This window comes from Saccostrea echinata, unplaced genomic scaffold, assembly GCF_033153115.1.
Source record: "Saccostrea echinata isolate AGI-Se365-2 ecotype Australia unplaced genomic scaffold, CSIRO_AGI_Sech_v1 ptg000054l, whole genome shotgun sequence".
Taxonomy (NCBI): Eukaryota; Metazoa; Mollusca; class Bivalvia; order Ostreida; family Ostreidae; genus Saccostrea; species Saccostrea echinata.
The window spans coordinates 46,194,723-46,211,887 of NW_026889803.1; the positions used below are offsets into that span (position 1 = coordinate 46,194,723).

At 33.6% G+C, this 17,165-nt stretch overlaps 2 protein-coding genes across 2 annotated transcripts; one reads left to right on the top strand and one right to left on the bottom strand.

The window, feature by feature from the left end:
* The first annotated feature begins 273 nt into the window (after positions 1-273).
* Positions 274-1,524, top strand: LOC133204940 (nociceptin receptor-like). Its single transcript, XM_061340683.1, has one exon. The coding sequence runs from the start codon at positions 274-276 to the stop codon at positions 1,522-1,524; it is 1,251 nt and encodes a 416-aa protein (XP_061196667.1).
* Positions 1,525-3,184: 1,660 nt separating this feature from the next.
* LOC133204941 (E3 ubiquitin-protein ligase TRIM33-like) lies at positions 3,185-4,195 on the bottom strand. Its single transcript, XM_061340684.1, has one exon. The coding sequence runs from the start codon at positions 4,193-4,195 to the stop codon at positions 3,185-3,187; it is 1,011 nt and encodes a 336-aa protein (XP_061196668.1).
* Positions 4,196-17,165: the final 12,970 nt, after the last annotated feature.

Sequence of the window (17,165 nt, forward strand, 5' to 3'; positions counted from 1 at the left end):
AAACTGACCAGGGGACATCGATAATTGGTCATCATTTTATCTTTAATGCAATTATATTCCATTTAAACTGATATCTGAGTATTACTGATGTTATCTTGTGAAATACACGTCAGAGACAAAAGTAATAAATATATAATTGAATCGACGTTTATCATTTTATGTGAAGTCTACAGATACATTTCTTTCTCAATATCAGTATTGCTTTTACAACAGAACACGTAAACCGAAAGAGCATTACCAGTAAAACCAACAGTTCTAAAGAATATATCAAAGATGGATGAAGACGGATTACATGATATGCCAGCTCCTATGCCGGACCAACCTCCAGTGATTGACCATCTACCCAGTCCAAGATCTGATATCCCACTGACCAGCTCACACAGGAACCACACCCATGCACAGAGGGAGGTTCTCTCCTGTCCTCAGTGGCTTGTCCACAGACAATGGAACAACCAAACGACGCTTGAAGACATCAACACTGAATTCATGCGCCGAAATATTCCGGGGATTTACTTTATAAGTCTCCAAATGACACTGAGTTTGATTGGAAACGTCAGTGTTCTGTTGCTGTATAGCACGAAGACTAAAGTCTCTAACTACCGTGTGTACGTCTTGTTCCTGGTGATGCTAGATCTCATCAGTTGTGTATTTGTAATGCCCTTCGCAATTCTCTCATTGTACTATCCCGTTAACTTTCCATCTAACTTTATTTGTAAGGCCGGTTATTTTCTTGGATTTTTTGTACACATTGCGTCATCGTTGGTCCTAGTCCTCATAGCCGTGGACCGATTCCTGAAAGTCTGCCGGCCTCTAAAGAAACAGCTTACGGAGCAGCAATCCAAGCTAAGTTGTCTGTTCATCTGTGTGTTTGCCTTGGGGTTCTCGTGGTTTACGCCACTGCTATACGGAAATTCAAAAGTTAACACGAACATCAACCACATAGAAGGAACACGCTGCTTTCTGGAGAATGACCCTTTGACCATAACGATCGCCCAGTGGAACTACATAGCCCTGACAGTAATGCTGGTCATTGTCACTGTCTTTCTGTGTGTCTTGTACTCCCTGATTCTCCGGAGGATTCGTAGCCACTCCAAGTACAGCACTGTAAGAACTAAAAACCGCCAAAAGGGACAGCAGAAAAATTTCAACATCGGGAAGACGACGATGACATTTTTAATTATTTCCGTTGTTTATTTAATAAACGCCCTAACTCACGATATCCTGGCACTTGTCCTGCACATCCAGAAAAATCTTGAGTGTTCCATGGGATTCTATGGCGGCGCTTTGTACTACATATTTCTGTGGACAATATTCCTGAATAATGTGTCTAACCCGTTTATTTACGGCCTATCTGATGACAGGTTCTCTACTATGTTCAAGGGTATGTTTCAAAGAAATGGGCCATTGAGAGCGTCTTTCAGTCGAAATTTCAACGCATCCATGGCCTCTATCTCCAAAGACAGCTTTCAGCAATCGTTTTCCAAGAAACAATCGAGTCCAAAATGCAGAACAGCAGAAGACTAGTGAAAGACTGGATTAACAGGACGTCATACACACATGCCCTTCTGCACATTGATCCAGTTTACGTTAAAATAACAATAAACAAAGTGCTAATTTGTTGTTTTTTTTATAATGTTAAGTTTATATCAAACCTTTTTGTTACTGTCGTTTACTAAATAATGAATTACAAAAGTGTCATAATATGAGTCATGCACTCCTTACAATTCATTATTTAGGAAACGACAATACTATTTGAATAAATGACATTATTACAGTACTACTCTGAAGTCTTGTCTTCCTTAAACTGTACATGTGTTTCATGATTTCCTCTAAATTTTACTCAGGGCAGTAAAACAAAGGGGCCGGAGTTGCATGGATACAACCAGGGCCACTCAACGATTTACTTACTTTTCATGTCTAAACTGCATTCAGCTGACATTTCGAAAAAAAGCTCGGCAATATATTTATTTGTAAATTATACGCCATTAATAAAGATACTACTATGATTATCCAGAAAATATCTTTGTATTTTCAAATATTTTAGTGTAATCATGGATATGAAGGAATAAGAAATATGTCTCGCAAAAAACAGGTGAAATCCGATTGAAAATCAACTTGTCCGTTTAAAGTTGACATTTCCATAGAAATGGAGCTGATCTGAATAAATTATCTATTTTTCATAAAATTTTCTACATGTATAAGATGTACTGTTTATAAATATTTGATTAAAGCTGAGGTGGTTTGGACTTTATGGACCGTGTGTGTGTGAGGAAACACAAAACGAACACAGCTTAATTTTTGTGATTTACATTCCCTATAACCAAATTAAATAAGTCTTCAGATTGGAAGTATACATTTATTCTAGAATATTGAAGAAATATTTGCTTCTTATATATTCTGCGTTTAGCGAATGACATTGAAAATGTAAAAGATGTATCTAACAGTACAAGTAATTACATGTAATAATATGACACATAGCTCTACATATTTAGTGTAGAATTTGGGCATGCATTCTATAGTCAGACCCTCTGGAAGAAGCCGGAGAACCCGGAAATCAAACCTCGCATCCGGGCTGTAAATAACCATACGCTCTCACATACTACTGCGCTTTGTTGGAAATATTACTGACATTGCACAACCACTGAGCTACCCGGGCATAATGAATAAGTTAAGTAAAATACGTTTATAGCGAACACGCTTATAATGAATTGACGCTTATAGTGAAGTGATTTTCAATTATGATAATGCAATTATAGGGATAAAAATAATAAATCATGATAATTTTTAAGCATGTGTTTAAATATGTCATCAACCACTCATTAATTATAAAAACGCCATATTGAACAAATTCGTAAAATTAAAATAAGATTTTTTTTTCCAAAAAATTAGTTCAGTACAGCAAAGTGCTCTATTGTAAAGCGTTGGACGAAGGAACAGTCACCAAATAATTTAAGGCACATCCTTACTCACACCACCACCACGATGTAAGATAGGCATGTGAAAGTCAAAGATCTTCTTATAATCATCATTCGAGATAGTGTATCATGCTGGAAAGATCCTTTTCTGTATTGGTTGATTCCACAGCAAATTTGATATTTCACCCAGAGCTGATGATGCCTCGATATGAGAGATGGGAATGTAAAGTTATATACATTTAAACTTTCTCTTTCTTTTTTAATGGCTATTAACGACGATAAATGCCCTTACTTCGGCGCTGTTCATGTCTGACGGGATTTTCATATGAATTATACTGAGTCTCGGTGTTTATGGATATCGGTGAACGGAGGACACGGATATCTGCGAGTGTCACCGGCCATTTCATCTCAAAAAAGGCATTAGACTCGAGAGATATCTTTTGAGGGGTCTTTTTCATTAAACAATCTTTGACATCGATTTTGATATCTCTTTCATTTGCGCGCACTGTTTCTAATTCAATCAAACACTCTTCATTGGACCCTTGTGAAATCGATGCTTCCAAAATTTGAATATGTTGCTGCAAACGACTGGAAACGCGAGCAATATCAAGTAACGAATTATTTATCTCAAAATCAGCATTCTGACTTTCAAACTGAAGTCGTGTTTGAAGAGAAGAGCACATGCTATCTAACTTCAATTTTGCGTTTTCTTTGAATTCTTCAATTCTGATTTTAATTGATGTGGACTCGTTTGCTATTTCTTTGCGGAATTCTTGTTTTTCTTCGGTTGCTTTTTTCAACTGATTATCCATATCTGTTAATCTTTTAAGTAAATTCCTTGTTTCCGAACTCTCTTTTGCCTCAAATGCAGCATCTCTTAATGAAGTAACTTCCTTGCATGACCGATGCTTAATTGTAGCGCAAATGGTGCAGCATGCGCTTCGATGATCATGACAGAATATTTTGGCATCTTCTGATCTATGATCTGGACATGGAATAAAACCAGTAATTTGGTCCTTTCTATCAGTTCCTTTTCTTTTTAAGTCCGAAAGCATGTGATTTCTAAATAGCCTGAATTTTTTGTGATCCTGTTCACAAGCCTGTCTGAGAGCCTCATGACAATTCAGGCACCAGGAGGTAGCAAGTTTACTGCTGCCTTGAGAAAAACAAGGATCGCAATTTTTCTTGTTTTCATCAATTGACAATTTATCCAACAAATTATTCATAAAATGATTGGTTGGAATTTGCTCGATCCACTCTTCTCTGTTTTCATACTTCATATCAATATCTAAGTGCTTTCAACATACGGGACACAAGAATCCATGATTCTTCAACAGATCACTCTGTGAATCCACGGTTTGATTTTGAAAGGATTGACAAAGAGATTCCCAAAGGGAAGATCCTAGTGGTTGATTCCAGGGACCGGCGATATATTTATGCAAACACGAGGTACAAAAGGTGTGCAAACAAGGTAGACATCGTGGTTCCTTAAACTTTTCAAGACAGATAGGACACTTTAAAATTTCCTCAATACTTTTGTTGTCACTATAAATATTATTTTCTGATATGCTGTTTTCTGCCATGCTAAATCAGGACTGTCAGATATTCTGCCTTTTCGTTATTTTGAGTTCGATTTTTGTTCTTGTAATGCACTATAAGGGGTCCTCCTGACAATGAATCAATTCTTGTTTGTAATGAAACGTGTCTTCTCAACAATGAAAATCAATCCCTTTTCACAAACTGGCACTCTTTCTGTATTAAGATCTTCAACTGATCAATATATATTTTTTGGTTTTAAAATATCTTGTTTCAATCATATCAATTACCACTTTTTAATCATACACACTTAGCAGTAAATACACCGATTCTGCATTGTACGATACAAGTGACTTCACAATACCCCATATATCAATCAAAGACGGTCCGAAAACCCATATCACGATTTAGACCGCATTCTCTATCACAGGCACTTGTTTCTGTAATAAATGTTTTGACCCATAGTACAATAATAACTTATTATGGTTATTTTAATTGTTATTATTACACTATTGGTTAAAGAATTAAAAAAAAATTATTACAGAAAAGTACATGCGTTCTCTGTCCAGAGTTGTCGTTCCCGCCTTATGCTCCCGAAAACAACTCTGTAGAGAGAATGATTCAGAATCGGACCGGCGTGCAAAAACTATTTTATCAAACCAGAAGTAACGTTTAAAAAAAAACTTTTAAGTTAAAAACTGGATTTTATTGAAACATACATGTACTACTATTCATGAACTAAAATTTGTTGACTCCATGTATTTGAAAATGACCTAAATTGCCAGATATGACATATGATATGGGATTTTAAGTTATGCCATATACAGTTCTGTTTAAAAAAAAAATCAAACAGTTTTGGTCGAAAACTGTCTGACATTTTTCATACATAACTGTAATTGTTTGAGGCATGTATCGTACTTAAAACATTGCCCTTTAATTTTCATTTGTTGATTTACCTGACACAGTAGTATATTTTAACAAAAGACAAAAGTGTTAATTATGATCATTGAAGCAATTCTTTCAAGAATGCAGGCTTGAATGAAATCTACCCAGTATTTTTGAATCAGCTACACAATTGAAGGTATTTGAAGTGATCTGAAGAGTGGGGAGGAAATTTCATGCAGAGAGCAGAAAGCAATGCAACCAAGTATGTCACAATCTAGAGAGCTTAATATGCACTTTGATTTGAACAGAACAAACTCAGAAAATAAAAGAAGGAAGGTATATTTAATTTCTAATTTATACATATGGCCGTAGGAACCGGGGGGGGGGGGGGTGGCCCCCAATAATTTTGCCGATATACTATAGTAATCTATATATAGATTACTATAGTAAATATATATACGAGGGGTGATCAAAAAGTTCGCGAACTAATTGAATTACTTCTTTAAAAGAAATAAAATGAAGTTTCGGTGATTATTATTTTTTAAAGTAGTCCTCTCCGATTTTAATGCACATCTGCCATTGCTCTGCCCATGCGCGAATCACGTGATCCAGGCAGTCATGTGACATGCTCCGAAGCAGTCTGTTCAGAGAAGCTAAAAGATTTTTCCGACTCTTATATTTCTTACCATGCAAGTTATTTTAAAAACAGTCCATCTGTCAGAAATGGCCAAATCTCGGCAATAGGATGGGTGGATAAGGATATCCCTTCCCACAATTAGTATTGTGACCCATCACAACCCGAGTCCTCTGTCTCGGGAGAGTCGTTTTTCCAACGTGGATAAAGTATGGGCGCCTTCTTTTTATCATATCTCATATGTTTAAAGTCTAAAGTAAACGATATTTTAGAGATTTAATAATTATATCATTGTTAAGATATACAACAATTTTTCTAATTGTTACTTGATGATGTTTCAAAACAAATTGCTCAACTAAGGACACATCTTTTCCCCGGCTTGCTCTCGCTTGGCAACAGAACAAACATCATTTTTAACCGTCTCCCTGTCTTTACTTAAACAATCAATCCAATTAATGTTTGAACTTCTGGTAAGTCTTTTGTCTTCATAAACCTTATACCAATTATCATATTCTACTGCAAAGGAATTTCCAAGATATACGTAAAACTTTACAGCCGTTCGTTGCTCGAGTACGACTGAGTCAACCATTTTTTGTCACAAGTGACCTACATATTGACGTCATTTTCACATTGTGACGTCACAAACACGGAGCAAAACATTATTTAACATATGTTATTTATAGAATATGTGTATGACTATATGTGTGCCAAACTTCATTCTGATCTGAATTGTGGTTTTGTAAATATAGAGATAGTTCGCGAACTTTTTGATCAACCCTCGTAGATACTATATGCTTGTGCCCCCTCAATAAAATCAATAAAAACGTCTGATGACCTTTTTTTATTTTTTTTTTTTTTTTGTTTTGTTTTGTTTTGTTTTGTTTTTTTTTTTTTTTTTGCTCGTCAGGAAGTTTTTGGTAGTGCCCCCTCAACTGTCAACTGAAAAATATATGGCTGTGCCCCCCAAACTGAAATTGCTTCCTATGCACATGGGCCTGATACAGACATTGAGAATAATTTTATAAAAAAAAATGCATGTGTAATGGATAATTCTGTAATATACCCGAAAGTAAAACTCTTTTTTTAATAATTAAAATCATGACAAATTTACCAGTCATCTCAGGTAAGGTGATTTCTCAGGTAAGTTTCTACACTAAATTAAAACATTGCTAAAGTTAAAGAAGTTTGTAACAAGTTCGGGGGGGGGGGGGCTCGTGTTTGTATCCTAGACTGGTCAGTCACATTTTCCCCTTCTTGTAACAGAGCTCTATATATTCAGTTTAATTAGTAGTTTAATTTTTCATTTTTTTAATTCTGTTTCATCAACACTTAACAATTTATTTTGATATAATCATTGCACCTATAGATATAAGTTTGCTGTTTGCTAAATATCTTTTGTTCAGTAACAATCCAGTTTTTAGGTTTTCAACCAGTGATGAGACCGTCTGATATTACACTTAATATCTTAGAACTCAGTATTATATAGGACTGCCGAAGGTAAATGTACATTTTTAGATTGCAAGAACAAAGGATTGGCATCACATCAATGTTTTTATATGTACTATTTTCCATGTAAATAATTTTTATTTTATTATTACTTGTTTATGCGTTTGTAATATACTTTTATCAATATTATTCATAATTTAAGGAAATTCCTATCTGAACAAGGCTTAATTGGTACATGTAATTCTGTAATTTGTAAGAGTTAAAACCCGTGTCGATCCATGATACTGCATATAATTTAATATATTGTTTGATGCAGTATTCTCATTATGTTTTATTTCTTATAGGGCCGATTGTTTCTTTATTTCTTTGATTGATTCCATAAATTGTGGAATGGGATCCAATAAATGATAGAAATGTGTTAATTATTCATACATATGACTTGAATTGAATTGAATAATGACTAATTGAATTGAATTGAATTGATTTATGACACCGTCACAAATGTGACATGTACACATGGTAAGTGAAAAACGCGTTAAATGCTATACTGTATCATGCATACAACATGCACACTTATACTTTAAACCTATCATAATTGGAGCATGTGTGCATTACACCTGTTTTTCACATGTAGAGGAGCAAAATTCGATCGGGTTCGGTATTTTAAATGGCGGCAGAACTAAAATCCAGCAAACTTAGTGAAACTAAAGTAGGAAACAATCGATTGAAGGTGATCGAGATAGTTTTAACATTGCTGTGTTTGAGCACTTTTAAGGAAAAGATGCATTTCCATTGTTTGAGTAACTGTACACCACCTTGTGTGCGATGAGGCGTGGATAAGTATGATTACTTCACATTGTGCTCATGTTAACCAGAACTGGTTTTCTTTGTTATTTCACTCAAGAAATAACTGTTAGGTCACAAATTAACTGTTTTATATAGCCCCAAAACTTTTAGAACTTTGATTGCAATTGCGCAGAAAAAGACACATCTCCCAGAGTGATTTTTTCATGAATTGTTTTCAGCATGTTCAGATGAGTTTAAAGTTGAAAATTAATTATCACATCAAAGTGCAATTTTCTGCACCTTCTGGGAAATATGTTAATTCAAGAAATAAGTTTGATTTAGTAGCTATATAAAGCTACTTCAGGTAGGTAAATAAAGCTATGTAGGTAATTCAAGCTACGTAGCTAAATCTTAGTGATTGTACCAGACCTGTTAAATTTTCATCTCGCACTTAAATTACAGTAGATAATTGTAGCTAATGTGTCTAATGCATGTTAGTTAATTGGCAATAGCTTGAATATTAAAAGTTTGTATGTTGGCATAGTTCTGTCCCCCCACTTGTCAGATATTAATTATGTTAACCAGAGACATAAATAACAAGTTATATATGTCTCTCTGTTAACTTTCAGATATTTTTGTTGATTTGTCACTTATTCAGGTCTATAAAAATTCAAGATGAAAATGTGTCTATGCCAAGTTTATGCCATCAGTAGACAACATATTTTTCTGAAAAGTGGACATAACAGGCAGGGATCCAGGATTTTTTTTCAAGGGGGTGGGGGGGGGGGCACATCAGTCAAAAAAATTACAATCCAGAAAGAAGCAGGTATGGTTTGGCTTTATTGTAGCCTAAAAATTTAATGTTTTTAAAAAAGTTATGAAATTGTCTTGAATATGAGTTGATAAATGAATACTAAATCATTTGATGAAGGAGTAATAGCATGAAGGAGGACCTTATAAATTTTATAAATCATGTCCATGATATAAATACAGTGCTATCCTTTTTAGCTCACCTGAGTTGAAGGCTAAGGTAAAATTTTCTTACCAATATTTGTCTGCTGTTGTTGTCGATGTTGTTGTTGACATTGTTGTTAATTTTTCACATTTTCATCTTCTTCTCCAGAACAACTGGGCCAAATTCAACCAAACTTGGCACAGAGTATCCTTGGGTGAAGGTAATTCAAGTTCATTCAGATGAAGGACCTGACATGGGGTAAATTCAAGTTTGTTCAAATCATGACCTCCAGGGGTAGGGTGGGGCCACTATGAGCAATCAAAGTTTTACTTTGAAATACATAGGAAAAACCTTAAAAATCTTTCCTATAGGAAAAAATCTGGAAAATGTTGTATACGTAAAGCCATGATTAACCAAAGAAATGTGGAAGCATCCTCTGTTTGCATGGATTCAAGTTTTAAAAAATCAGGGTATTTGGTACCACTTGTATATTTAATCTTATCAATACTGTACTGAATGATTTCTGCTTTTACCTAGCTGGGGGGGGGGGGGGGGGGGCTCAGGTGAGCGATTCGGCCCATGGGCCACTTGTTAAAGTCTTGGTCTGGGGATATATTATGGATCGATAATATAAGTTTAAATTTTTGCATGTAAATGAAGGGAGAAAAAAAATCTTTTAAAAATCTTCTGAAAACACAAAGCCAAGATGTCTCAGGTGTGTGTTGTGGCCCATGGGCCTCTTGATTGGTCATTGCTTTCTTTGGTTATTAGTATGGCAATTAATGTTGCAGAAAAAAAATATAATTTTTTTCTGCAATAGCTGCAAAGTTAATTCCCATACTAACAAAGAAAGAAAGACATTTTATTGTTTATATTTACGTCTATATAAAGAATCAAATAAAGGAGATTATATTCAGTGGATGTAAATATTATATTTTGAACTTAACGGATATAATGAATTAACTTTATAATAAAGGAAAATTGTCTGTCCTTGACACTTCCTTATAAACTTGTTTTACTGCATTTTACAATAAAAGGAAGAACTGTTGGATGTTGAATATCAATGAGAACATATCATGATATATGAAATAAAATGGTAAAATCCAATATACCTCAGGCTTTATGTAAAACATTTGTACAGTATGAATAATATGCATACAGGTATCAGAGTGACATATTTTCACCTTTTTGTCATCTAGACAACATTAAGTGCTATTCAGGAAAACAGAAAAGTGGACATCTACAAATGAGATGGACATTTTAATGACAACCCAAAGCCAGCTAACCCCCCAATCTGACCATTTATGCACTGTTAAAGCTGTACATGTTGTTATTTACATGATAAGTTAATGTGCATCGACAAACATTTCAACATACAAGTAATCTGATATGCTATTCAGGTGAAGAGCATACTTTTACTTCAAATAACAGTTCAAAACAGTCATGTATATTAAAAAATGAAGAAAGCTAGTTCATGATTTTATATTTCAATAATAATAATACATGTACTACATGGAAAATCATATCTTTTTGATAACCTGAGGGTGTAAATGGTCAAACTTCAGTACTTGTTGATTGCATTAGTCTGCCCAGTATTGTTGGTCTGTACAGCAATGATTTATTGCTATTGGTGCTGCTAGATGTGGCAGTCATAGAACACTTGGTTTTATGGAAAATGACTGAAAATAAAAACACTCTAGATGTAGACAGAGATCTCTCCTTTTTGCTGTTAGGTCTAAATTTAGCTTCATATCCAAAATATTTATGATTGAGGTACAAATTTTTGTTTTGTAAACAAAGATATATTCAGAAACTCTTTCTTGATGTTGACCTTCCTTTATTTCCTTGTAAATATTGACCATTAAGACCCATTTTTAGATTTTATTGTTGATTAAAATGTGTTTAATTAAAAAAAGGATATGTGGATGGATTAAACTTATAAATTAAGTCATTTTATTTAACTTCTATACAGTAAAACACAATGACTATGATTATATTGAATTTAATTCAAAAAAATGATATTAATTTCTTAGCTATTGTTTGCTTTTTAAAAAATTTGAACTAGCTTATATTGGATATAATGAATTATGTTTATATTATAACAGCTAGATCAAAATTTTTGGTCCCTGTCTCTTCGCTTTAAGCATTTTTAATATTTATTGTTTATTCCTTTTATTAGAATATTGAAATATTCAAAAATAAGAATTTTTTTCACTTTTAAATGAATGAAATTCAGCAAGATCAACTGAAGTAAATTTCAAGGATCTGGAGATGTTTCTTCAGTACCCTTTAGTAACACTAAAATTAGCCTCCTTTAATTCCTGTTATTTAGTTGTGGTTTGATGCACAGTGATTTTGCAAACAAAATATATTTCAGGAGAATGTGAGAAGTCTGTGAACCAGGAAAGATCAGAGATCTATACATTCCATAGTATCTAATCGGACAGGCACCTTAAGTGTGTGGACGAAATGCCAGTGATGTGATGGTCAGACAGGAATGATGAATGGCATTATAAAATTATACAGCATTACATTTATGTATTGGTACATGTCCCTGCCTGGTTCAGCAGATGAGAAACAGAATGAAGTAACAAAAGAGGTGCAGAGTTTCACACCTGCTACATTTACTAAGTGATAGAGAACTGTTTATGGCTCTGTAAGGGATTGTACAAGGGTTTACCGAACATCAAACAAATGTTGTATAATAGAAACTTTGTTATCTCTTAATAAATGTACTTAGAATGAATTAAGTGAAATGGAAATTGTTATTAAATTCAGGATTTATGATTAATGTTAATTTTACTGAGGCAAAGGAGACAGGCACATGTACTTTTATGTTTAAATGCAGAATGTTTTAATAATATAAAACGTAATTTGTATCAGATAGATTGCTGTTATTAAATTTGCAAAAGGCCTACTTAAAACTATAGCTGCAGAACTGTAGCTCTCTGGAAAAAGAATATTGACAAACTGGAGAGCTATTAAGTGTCACCCGTAGAGTTACTGTATATTTTATTTTGCACAAAATGTTGGGCTTGGTTCTGAATTTGTTTCTCCAAATTCTTACCTCAACTGCACAAAACCTCGATTTCAAAAAATTCCTTTGACCTCTATCAAATTCTCTTGTTGTTAACATCTGCAACATTAGTGCATTGGATTGAATTGTCTTGCCATCCATATACAGTTCCAAAATGGATGTAAAATTAGGTGAAAATTTCAATGGTGTCAATTTCAGGAGGGCTATTAATAATGATTAAAGCAAATTAATTTCTGTGAAAATAGAAAAAGAATATGTTAGCTAGGAACTTGCTGTAATATTTTGAGATTACAGTTTAAATAGATGGAAAAATAAATCAAGAAACAGCACACTTTTTTGCTCAATAAATATACACATTATTCAATGAGTGGCTTAATTTCTAACTCTATGGTTGACCAGCAAGCTACAGATCTGCAGCTAATTTAAAACATACATGTACTACATCAATATAAAGGAAAATAATTGTTTGTACATGTACATGTGTAATATCTTTTGAGTACATGCAGAATTAGAAACTGTATTTTGTGCCAAGCACAATTAACTTGAAAATATATTTAAATTTGATTTCCAATACTTTTATACAAGCTATAGTGTACAAACAAAATTATTTATTGATTCTTCACTATTTTTTAAGAGGAATATTTGAAAATCAATCTATGGAAACATTTAATGTTCCATGGAATCATTGTTCCATTTAGTAATGCATTCTTCATAATTGGATTTCCTCTGTGTACTATTTAAAGCATATTTATCAAACAATTTACACATACTTGATGGTTTAATTTTCTAATGTTCAAGAAATGTGATGCTGAGGCTTATACTTTTAATGCTGTTCAGCTGTCTTCAGTATGTCTGTTTGGTTCCTGTTTTGCATTTAATTCTTGCATTAATTAGCTCATTTATATCAACACTCAAAAATATTTCCAGTGAATTTCATTATAACTGAAACATTAAGAATATTTCATTGTGCCAAATAATTACGACTTAATTTGGCAATATTCTTTGACCCGACCACATTTTTATGCCCCCGGATTGAAAGACCCCGGGGGTATATTGTTTTTGTCCTGTCTGTCTATTTGTTTGTCTGTTTGTCTGTCTGTTGTCAACTTTAACCTAGCCCATAACGATTGCGCTGTCAAGGGTAAGGCTTTAATATTTGATTTGAGTGTTCATTATGACAAGACCTTTCCATTGGTACAGAAATTTTTAATCATGTGACCTCAACTGTGACCTTTGACCTACATTTGAAAAACTTTAACATTGGCCATAACTGTTGCACTGTAGTCTACGTCCCACTCCAGAATTGTGTTACCATCGGGGGCATAGTGTTTCACAAACACATCTTGTTCTTTTCTTTTCTTCTTATGCCCCCGGATCGAAAGATCCCGGGGGTATATTGTTTTTGTCCTGTCTGTCTGTTTTTCTGTTTATCTGTTTGTCTGTCTGTCTGTTGTCAATTTTAACCTTGCCCATAACTTTTGATTGGTTGGAGCTATGACTTTTATATTTCACATGTGTATTCATTGTGAGAAGACCTTTCTTTGGGTACCATCATATTTGACCTTTTGACCTTGGAGTTTGACCCACTTTTGCAAAATTTTATGAGACTTTAACATTGGCCATAACTTCTGAACAGTTGGTGCTTGGGGTTTCAAACTTCACATGTATTCTTTGTGACAAGGCCTTCCTTTGGATACCAACAACTTTGACCTTTTGACCTTGGAGTTTGACCTCCTTTTGAAAAACTTTAACCTTGGCCATAACTTTTGAACAGTTGGTGCTTGGGCTTTCAAATGTCACATGTGTATTCCTTGTGACAAGATCTTCCCCTGGATATCAACCCCTTTGACCTTGACGTAGGAGTTTGACCTACTTTTGAAAAACTTTAACGTTGGCCATAACTTTTGAACGGTTAGAGATAGGGCTTTCATACTTCACATATGTAATCCTTGTGACATCACCTTCCTTTGGATACCAACCACTTTGACCTTGACATAGGAGTTTGACCTACTTTCGAAAAACTTTAACCTTGGCCATAACTTTTGAATGGTTGGTGCTAGGGCTTTCAAACTTTACTTTTGTAATCCTTGTGACAAGACCTTCCTTTGTATACCAACAACTTTGACCTTGAGCTTGATGTTTTACTTACTTTTAAAAAACTTTAACCTGATCACCATAACTTTTGAACATTTAACATTTTTTATCTTTTGGCCTGGATTTTGACTTGCATTTGAGAAACTTTAACCTTCGCCATAAGCTGCCATAAGGGGGCATCAGTGTTTCACAAAAACATCTTTTTTTTTTTTGCATCAGCATTGTAAATTATTTCTTCATGTAACTTCTTGTGAAAATTCAACTTACATTCACTAGGTATCTAACTATACTGGAAAACATGGCCTTGGCAAACACATTTATAATGAATTCAATTGTGTATGTCAGTGATTTTCACTCCTAGTGTATAGTTTTTAAACATACTGTGAAATTATGAATGAATGTAATGAGTTATGTTTATGTTGAATCAAAATTGCTCATCTCTTGCACTTTGCTTTAAGCATGTTTTACTGTGTACTCAAATATATTGTCCTTGACCTTTCACATGACCTTTATTTTTTAATTTCTCTAATGCACACATGTAACTCACAGTAAATGCATGCATGGGCAGTCATATCCTATAGGAATTTATAGATTGTAAAAAAAATTTCAATACTTAACCATGTGATTTGATCTGAAATTACTCTGAAATTGTTTTGCAGATGAATGGCAGTGGTTCCAAACTAGCTAGCAGTAATTGTGATTTAATCCTATAAGAGGGTGTTACAGACACCTGTATTATTTTTCCATTTCCAGAGATGTATAGACCAGTGTTACCATGCATTTCCATGCTTGAGTGAATTTCATGACTTCAACCAGCTACGCTTGATTCGATGTGTGCATTATGAACAGGGAATATGAAACACAGTTGTGGCACAGAAAAAAGCTTTTGTATTGCCATGGAATTTTAAATAAATCTTTTGTGATACTGTCAATGTAAAAATGATCTGGCTTTAAAGTCTGAAATACGAAATATGAAAAGTTCAACCGATGAAATATATAAGTGATTTCCAGCATCTTTAAGTGTGATTTTTAAACTGTAGCATTTTTTTTTTCATGCGCTGCGTAAGATCATTTATCACCTTCGCCATCCTCTATGAAGATTGAACATGGAATGGATGCCACTCTTTTAGATACTGTAAGTGTTAATTTTTTTATGACAGTTTTACCACAGGAGTACCGATACATTTCATTGCAATTTATTGACTGTAGTAGGCCTGCACAATATATTTTGTTATTGTCACTGCAAGAAGCACTTAAGTATGTTAAATGAGTCATTGGAAAAAATGTGTACGTGTATTGCGAATTTGTACCATCAGGGTCACATGATTATTACTGTAAATAAAGATTTCTTTAGTAAATGATATATTTTCCATGAAAATGTTTTATACCATATGAAAAATATTTAAAATATATGAATTAAGCATGCATATAATTGCATTAAAACTGTTTGAACTGTGACATTTTATATCTATTCCTTGAACAGATAGAATTGTACACTTAAAAAATGGACAGGCTTAGGAAGTTTAAGATTACAACAATGTTAAGTGTGTGACTGCTCAATAGGAATAATGACTGATTCGTAATAATTTTTCTCAACAATGCATTGTGTTAAGGTTTTGGTTGTTATTAATGCTGTAGTTAAATTTCTTATGAATGTGATACAGTGTCTGTGTCGAAATGGTGTGTAGTTTTAGAAATTGTTTTGGCGGTGTCTGTTGGCAGGAAGTCGGAGACAACTAACTGTTGACAGGACATTCTATCACCTTGAGAAAACTAGCAAGAAAATGTTCTGGAAAGTCTCAAGTGACACACAGTTTTATTCAGTTTTTGGTGTGTAGGTAATAGTACATACTATCAAATTATTTTTTGGTAGATAAACCTCCATTATTTGAGATAAGATTGTATTTGAAGATTACAATACATTTTTACACCATTTTAAGAGATCTGCCTAAATGATTGAGTAAATAATAATGGATGTGCTTATTATATATACAATAATACTATTGTACCTACATATTTTGTATTCATGTATGAGTTTTATGATTTTCCCTTCATTAACAATTATTAGAATCATGTTCAACATATCTTAACACTGTGTGGTAGGGAATGATCAAGAGTTCTGATAGATTTGTACAATAAAAGTATCAAATTTTTCTGAAATCCATCTAAGGATTTCATTTTTAAAGACATCCTAAGTGAGTCCAAAAACACTTTTATGGAGGTAATTGTAGGCAATTACAATTATTTCTAGTTTTAGCATCTATTTGAGAAGTGTAGAAGTTCAGATGATGAATGAAACTGAGAATCAATTTCATTCAGTAAATTATCAAGATTTTCTGAGAATTAATTGTCATAAAATCGCCATAGTGTTTTAGGGATTTTCTGAGTCTTCCAAATGAAGCAATGAGTGAATAATTAGTCAAAGCTAGTGTGTTACCTATGACTCCAGTTCAATTCAACAAAGTATTTTACTTCTACCTGGTACATGTATTAATATTATAAATCTTTTCCCTGCAATCACCATAAGGATTTGATGTTTAATCTTTATGTCCATTTTTTCTGTCCAGCATTATTCCAATTGGCACAATTCTGCGTGTGAGAAGCATTGCATTAATCACTTTTGACATACAATACTGTACAATGTATATGGTACTAGAGATGTGTCATTGTTTTAGACCAAGGTCAATTGCAAAAGGACAAGATCAAAAGGATCAGTCAAAAACTTTATATACTTTACACTAAATAACTTTATATGGTCACTTAAGTATTGGCAAAGTTTCAAAATGGACTGCTTATTTATAATATCAATAGAAAAATAAGTTTGGAAGGATCAGTAGTTGTAAAATTGAGTTGATGAGTAGCATAATTAAAATATGC

Coding starts and splice junctions, on each gene's coding strand:
- LOC133204940 (XM_061340683.1), top strand. CDS start 274: ATGGATGAAGACGGATTACATGATATGCCAGCTCCTATGCCGGACCAA.
- LOC133204941 (XM_061340684.1), bottom strand. CDS start 4,195: ATGAAGTATGAAAACAGAGAAGAGTGGATCGAGCAAATTCCAACCAAT.